General features: G+C 43.3%; 1 protein-coding gene across 1 annotated transcript; it reads left to right on the top strand.

Annotated features, from left to right (window-relative positions):
* Positions 1 to 3,912: 3,912 nt before the first annotated feature.
* Positions 3,913 to 4,824, top strand: LOC150017860 (olfactory receptor 4X1-like). Its single transcript, XM_090267565.1, has one exon. The coding sequence runs from the start codon at positions 3,913 to 3,915 to the stop codon at positions 4,822 to 4,824; it is 912 nt and encodes a 303-aa protein (XP_090123691.1).
* Positions 4,825 to 7,823: the final 2,999 nt, after the last annotated feature.

The raw sequence follows: 7,823 nt of genomic DNA, 5'->3' as shown, positions 1-7,823 counted from the left end.
CACCTAGCCGGGGAAGACTGTACTACAAGGGGCAGCCCTCCAGAGGATAATTCTATTTTTTTGGAGGGTCCCCTTTGTATTCTTTATATTTCTTTGTTACCTTATCTTTAGACATTGCTACTGAAGCAAGTCTTTCTTTTCCTGGGATGACCTGTGCAAGTGAGTCGGTTTTCTGACCACCAAATATTCTGAAGAGAAAGTTAAGAACCAAGGCAACAAACAATATTCAAGGTAGGTCCATTCACTGAAGTTCTGTAGGGGCATGCTTTGGGAATACTTTTGGCCCATATTATGGTTAATTTTCTTATTGTGTGTGTGTTTTTTTTTTTAGATCTTCATTCTGCAGCTTTGTTTGCTTTTTATTATAAACACGTATATCTTCTCTCTCCATGTCCTTCCTCCATTATAAAATCCAGCTGTGGGGGAGCTCCTGGGGGAGAAGCCGGTGGATAAGAGTGGGGAGCAAGTATTGGACTTGAAGCCAGGGAGCCTGATTCTAGTCCAGGCTCCACCCCAACTAGCCCCGTGATTCAGGGTCCAGCTTCTTCTTCTGTTAGAGGAGCTTCCCTTCAAATTTAACTGTTTACAATTTCTTAGTCAGGGAGACCAGCAAGGGCAGACCCTGCACTGACGCCCCTGGTGACAGGATATCTTGGGAGAAAAAGCGGGGACAAGGAATGCTGGAAAAGGCCAGTCAGACCAATCTTATTTTTCAGAAATCCACAGGACATGGGGTTCTATGATAGGAATGATATCATGAAGAACCATAAGGTAGGAACCAGATTATTGCAAATATTTGAAAATTCTTCACAGAAGTTGTATATCTGGGCCAATCTGTCTTAAACTTCTATTTATACGTCATCCTGTTTAAGTTTTCTGAACCACAAACCCTGGAAATAGGCATAACATGCTTGTCTCTCAGAGTCTTTTCCTGCCAATCAAAAAGTCAGAATTAAAGTTATTCTACAAGTAAGTCACTGCCACCGTCAATGGCTTCGGGTCTGATGATCTCTTCATGAAATTATCTCTAAAATGTTTTTCATTTCTACTCAGAGTTTCAATAAATGTCAATTTCTTTTCTTTCTTCCATTTCACAGGCTTTAAAATTTTAACTTTTTAGAGAAAATGTAATTACACTGTGTACACATTTACCTCTGCTAACCTTCAACAACTTTGGAAAGAAAAAATTTAAAGTTTTTATCTGAAAACTAAAGTGGTTCTTACAGAGCCTCTGAGAGGGACTCTCTCATTGACACCGCAAGTCAGAAGCAATTATAGAAGCAGAGAGCACTTACTTTCAAAGCCAAATTTCACAGAGGTGACTTGTCTAGTAACAGAGGCATTTTTGCCATGAGGGGAAACATGCCCCCCTAAGATTCCTGCTCTCTGTGCCCACATCCTGAGTGTGAAACACTGGACATGGCAGAAAATCAGCTGGATACACAGCGAAGCCTGATGGGGAAGTAAGGGAAGGGCACAGCAGTGAGAGGGTAGTTTTATGCTCAGAGAGGTTGAGTCACTTGCCTAAGGCCACACAGCTCCTATATGAACTGAGGCCTGTATTTGCTAAATGCTTTCATTATCTCTTACTGCTGAAGCAAGCCTTATATTGGTTGCATAATAAAGCTGTCATATCTGTCTTGCCTTACATAGTAACATGGAATTGGTTTTCTGCAGCAAGTGCCAGAGTTTCTCACCCTCAGTTATTCTGCATCTTTTGAAATTAACCAGGCTCCCTAACGGGCATAATAAAGAAACTAGAGGAGGCAGGGGAGGGGGAAAGAAATTTGACATTGTCCTTGGAGGTGGGTATGGAGAAGGGGAAACAGGAGTCATTGGGTTTGTTTGTTTGTTTACTTGTGATAAAATACACAGAACACAGAGTTTACCACCTGAACGGTTTTTACTGTATAGTTCAGTGGAATTGAAGTACAGTCACGTTGTTACGCAACTGACTCCAGCCCGCATCTCAAGAACCTGCATTGCCCCAGATGGAAACTGTGCTCCCATTAAACACTAACTCCAAGTTCTCCCTCCCAGCCCCTGGCAACTGCATTCCACTTTGTCTCAAATTTTACTGCTCTACCGATATCGTATACGTGGGGACTCAGACAGTCTTTTCCTTTTCGTGACTGGCTTAGCAAGTCACTTTGCGACTTCAGTCCTGTTTTATTACATCGCCCACTATTCCACAGGCTGGTTGTAAGGTGCTCAAGTCGGAACCCCAGGGTGCTGCCAGTACACACAGAGGTGGGACCGGGCCTGCCTTCCACAGCAGGAGCACCCCCGTGAGTCCCCATCACAGCGCACTGATGGGGGCGCAGGCAGAGTAAAAGCACAATCACTTACACTCTAATACTCATCAATTGTTCTCTTACACAATTGTTGTTTGTTTTAAAACTTGTGAACTCACTCAATTCTCAAAATAACACCATGGAAAAGGTATTTTTATTTTTGGCTTATTATCATTATTTTTTTTAATGACAATTCTGGGCTTGGAGGAGTTTCTGTGCTTGTTTAATGTCACACAGCTACTGAGCAGCAGTGCTAGGATAGAGCCCAGGTCTGCTGACCCCGAGGCCTGTGTTCCTGTCCCCAGGTAACAGTGCCGCAGCTGCTGCCACATGTGGAGGGGGCTGAAGCCGGTTTGCTGGCAGGAGCGGCTGCCTAGAGGCTGTGATTACGGATTGTCCATGTCTGATCGCCTTGTCTGTGTCCAGAGCCCTCTGCTGTGCATGTCGGGGTCTCTTTAACTTACCTTTGCTTTAGGAGGCAGCCCTGACCCCCCACTGCAGGGCTTCTTCTGGGGTGGACTTGCTCTGAAGCTCTGAGGTAAGCGTGCTTGACATACTGTTACAAAATGCAAACCTCAATGACATCTGAATGATCTCTCAGCCATTGGTGCCAAGACTGTTGAGGTAGCCTGCTGCTGACTCACCTTTCCGCTTCTCCATCTGCACTTCCAAGAACAGTGGTTGAAGGTTGGTGACTGTCCTTCCCCTTTTCAGCTTCTTCCTTAGGCCTGTTAGGGAGCCAGGTTAGTGTCACAGGTTGCAGAATAATTGAGGTTGAGAAACTCTGGCACTCGCAGTAACAAAAACTGGTTCCACATTGTGGTGTAAGACAAAATGGGTTGAAACTCTTACTCTGCAACCAAGACAAGGCACCATTCAGCAGCAGAAGATGAAGTGGAAGCATCTACATTTTCAAAGATACAGACTTCAGTTCAGATATGAGTTCTGTGGCTTTGAGTTGGTGACCAAATCTCTCTGAGTCTCAATTTTCTTAGGTATAAATAGCCACACAATTTTCTTTAATCCCTACTGGAGGAGATATTTATTGATTTGAGAGGCAGAGAAAAAGAGAGAGAGAGAGAGAGAGAGAGAGAGAGAGAGAGAGAGAGAGAGAGAGAGAGAGAGAGAGAGAGAGAGAAACTGGTTGGTTGCATATGCCCCTACTGGGACTCGAACCACAACTCACAACTCTTGGTGCACCAGACGATGCTCCAACCAACTGAACAACCCGGCTAGGATGCTTCACATTTTTTTTTTTTTAATGTTTTTTATTGATTAGGATGCCTCACATTTTTATAGTGAGGATTCAATGTGCCTGGGTCAGAGAAAACACTGCAAGGCAGTTTTATTATAAACTCAAATCTTTTAGGAAGAATATCGAGCATCCAATGCTCATTGTTTTGTCCCTTGTCTTGTGGAGAACATGGATTGGAGATGCCCAAGGCAGTGGGGAACTCAAGAGGGTGCAGAATGGCAATTGTCATCAAGGTCTGAAAAACGAAAAAAAAAAAAAAGTCGTTGACTTAAAAAAAAAAAGTCTGAGAAGAATGTTTCTGATTATTGAAGGAAAGTTCTTTGATTTCTGTCATTCCAGGCCATCAGCCCTGTGCTTTAAAACATGGTCCCTACGAGCAATGTGACTGAAATTACTTTCTTGGGATTTTCCCAGAACCGGGACATGCAGAAGGTCATTTCTGTGATTGTTCTCCTCGTGTACTTGGCCACTGTGCTGGGCAATGGCCTCATTGTGGTGACCATCATGGCCAGCAAAGGGCTCGCTTCTCCCATGTATTTCTTCCTCGGCTACTTGTCCTTTGTGGAAATCTGTTACTGTTCTGTCACCACCCCCAAGCTCATCCTTGACTCTTTTATTGAGAGGACAGTCATTTCCCTCAAGGGATGCATCGCACAGATATTCTTCCTCCATTTCTTTGGTGGCACTGAGATATTTCTCCTGATAGTAATGGCCTACGACCGCTACGTGGCCATCTGCAAACCCTTGCACTACGCGGTCATCATGAACCGTTGTATGTGTGGCCTCCTGGTGGGAGCAGCATGGGGCGGGGGCTTGCTGCATTCTGTTGGGCAAATATTCCTCATTTTCCAGCTGCCCTTCTGTGGCCCCAAGGTCCTTGACCACTACTTCTGTGATGTGTACCCTGTGCTGAAGCTGGCCTGCTCTGACACCTTCCTCATTGGCGTGCTGATCATCACCAACGGTGGCTCCATTTCAGGGATCAGCTTCATAGTCCTTCTCGCGTCCTACGTGGTCATCCTGTGCTCCCTGAGGAGCCAGACCTCAGAAGGCCGGCGCAAGGCCCTGTCCACCTGCGCCTCTCACATGGCAGTTGTAAGCCTGTTCTTCATACCCTGTTCCTTTGTCTACCTGAGGCCCTCTGTCACCCTCCCTGCAGACAAGATAGTCGCTGTCTTTTACACGATGGTCACACCTCTCTTAAACCCCATCATTTATTCCTTCAGGAATGCGGAAGTGAAGAACGCCATGAGGAGACTGATGGGAGGAAAGTGATTTGGGAAGAGAAATGGATGACTTAGCAACGGCAATAGGAGAAACAAGGGGTGGGAAATTGGGGCACAAGATTCTCATTCTGCTTCTACTTTTAACTGAGGAAGTGGCCCTGGGCCAGTCACCTTCTTCTTTTAAGTTTCAGTCTCCTCATCTTTATGGGGTTGGATAGGATTGAAGGGCTTTCTAAGATGGGGTCTAGGAGCGGTCTTCTAATGCTGCACTTCCACATTTGACAGTGATCTTGAGGCTGGTTTTGAGAGAGTGGCCTCTTCCAGAAACCAGAGTCTCTCAGAGAATAATGATGAAAAGGGTGGTGGAAGACAAGGAGGAACAATGGCCATATGCCTTTGTGTTTGAAAAGCCTGAACTTTTGGAGTTTAGGAAGGATGTAGTGGTCACTCGATGCTTAGAAATTCTATTGACTTGACTCACTGAGGATTTGCCTAGTGGGTTCTGGGCAGGCTAAGTGGACCTAGAAGGAATTAGTCCTCAGAACGGAAGGTGTTTTGACTCTTGACAGAGATTCACATGAGGTCAGGCTAGCATTAGATTCAGGCTTTCAAGATTTTAAGTGATTTGAAAGCATTGATCAGTGATATTTACTTTGTGGGCACAAGTTTCATTTTCCATGTAATATGAACATTTTGATGGCTAACAGTCTCTTCTTTCACCCTGTCTGTCATTCTTTTTCTCCTGGTTGTTTGGCCCATTGGTTTTCTCTGGGTTCAGCCTCTTGGGATCTCGTGCTTCTCAGCCATTTCAGCAAAACCCCTGATAACTGATAACCTGCTTGCTCATGCCCCTGCATTGACTTCTCACTCACCCTCCATGAGCACTCTACTTCTTTCCATTCTTCATTCTGGAGCTACACGCGGATTCAAGTGTGGGTTTGACTGCTCTTGGGTCCTCGCTGCTGGTCCTATGGTATTTTAATCATAATTTTTTGAGTCCTACTTCATTTAGCCCCAATTACATGTCATAAGAATGTATCCTCAAACCCTACCCCCGATACTCACCCTCACTCTCAGGAGATGATACCCCCCGCCACACATCCAGCTTAATCACCCAAAAGCACTTCTCTGATTTTAACATTCACCTCATTAAAAAAAAAAAAAAAAAAAAATCTCCCATGACTCCCTGTTGCCTTCTGAATCTACCACAAACTCTTACAACACCCTGAAGGCACGGCCTTCTCTTTATGTTCTATTTTTATTTTCGGTGACACTCTGGTAGAGCACAGTGTTTTCTGAATATTCCCTGAGTTCCACCTAAAATATTTCCCCCATCTCTACCTGTTAACATCCTGTCTACCTTCTAAGGCCCATGTGAAATTCTGTACCTGAAGAAGCTTCCATGATTTTCTTGTTGGGATATGTCCTTTTCCTTTTTTGAACTTGAACTTGAACTCAGTGGGAATCCTTTAAGGCCTATATACCTATATTATAGTGTTTATTTTTTCCCCTTTAGACTGTCAATCTTTTGAGATTATGGCCTGAATCTGGTTCTAAATGACATGTAGTAAAGCTCAATAAATATCAGGTCAATTAAATTTCTAGAAGTCATTATTGCTTTAGATGTAAAATGTTATATCTTTATTTTCACCTCAATTATTAGGTAATATACCAATGTTTCACCACTTAATACAAACTAGTAATCATTCTTGATGTTATTTCTGAGAATAATATTTATAAATAAATAAAGAACATGTATGTGTGTGTTTGTTTTATTATTAACCAAGAGATTTCATATATTTTATCTCATTTTATACTAAAACCGTCTGGTGAGGTGGGTATGAGGACCTTGTTCTACAGATGAAGAGACTGAATCTTTGGAAGGTCAGTATCTTGATCAAGGTCACATAGTAACTCACAGAGCCTGAGTTCGAATCTAGGTCTGCCTGATTTCTAAGGCCCTGCTTTCTCTGTATGTTCCTCTGTGTCTCTTTAAAGATTCCCCAGAACATAAATACATCTAAGTCTCTGAATTCTGAATCTGAGGCCTGATAATCTCCCTATTGTCAGGTATTTCCCTCTGGAATCACTTCAAAGTGAATAAAAAATTTAAAAAATATATAGCATGAACTGCCTCATGGATGTTCACAGGTGTTACTGGGTCAACAGAAAACCAGGGCCTGAACCTGGCTGCTGTGGCTCAGTGGATTGAGCATCAGCCTGCGAACCAAGTGTCGCTGGTTCAATTCCCAGTCAGGGCACATGACTAGGTTGCACATCAGGTCCCCAGTTGGGGGCGCGAGTGAGAGGCAACCACACAGTGATGTTTCTCTCCCTCTCTTTCTCCTTTCTCCTCTCTCTAAAAATAAAATAAACAAACAAATAAATAACTAATTAAAAACAACAACAACAACAAAAAACCAGGGCCTGAGATGCCAGATCTGGAATTGGAAGGCAGGAAAGCAGGAAGATATGCTGCTTCTATGAGCTCAGGCTCCTCTTCTGTAGTAAACCTTGGCGTTAGCTGCAAGAAGTGCCCAATACATGGAATCAAAACTCACTGTGTTGGTCAAAAGGAGATTTCTTTTTCTAGTGACTTAACATTAAAAATGACAGCATTCTTGAGAATACCATTCAGACCAGAAAATGGGAAGTAAAAGGCAAAAGACTAATATGAATGGCGCATCCACCAGTAAATTCTCTAAAGTTAAATCTCAGGATGCAGCTCCTCTGTAGGTGAGACAACGCTCATTTTGCAGCTGAGGAAAGTGCAGATCAAAGACTTTCAAAGTCCTTGATGTGTTTTCTATACCAGTGGTTTGTGAATTATGATATGGAGCTCAGAATTCTTCAGGTATCTCAGGGATTGGGGCAGGAAGAGCAGGAGAGGATAGAAGGCAGGCAATCAGGCATGTGTGAGACTTCAATCAAAACAACTGATTATCTCTTTTTGAAAGTGTTCTTTATGTAGATTTGAATTGATAAGAGGTGTTCATATCCTAAAAAACATGTTTAAAAATCACTATAATATTCTATGCTTACACTCCT

This window comes from Furipterus horrens, unplaced genomic scaffold (genome assembly GCF_987537825.1).
Source record: "Furipterus horrens unplaced genomic scaffold, mFurHor1.1.pri manual_scaffold_2, whole genome shotgun sequence".
Classification (NCBI taxonomy): domain Eukaryota; kingdom Metazoa; phylum Chordata; class Mammalia; order Chiroptera; family Furipteridae; genus Furipterus; species Furipterus horrens.
This window is presented reverse-complemented; position numbering and strand designations above follow the sequence as displayed.

Coding starts and splice junctions, on each gene's coding strand:
- LOC150017860 (XM_090267565.1), top strand. CDS start 3,913: ATGGTCCCTACGAGCAATGTGACTGAAATTACTTTCTTGGGATTTTCC.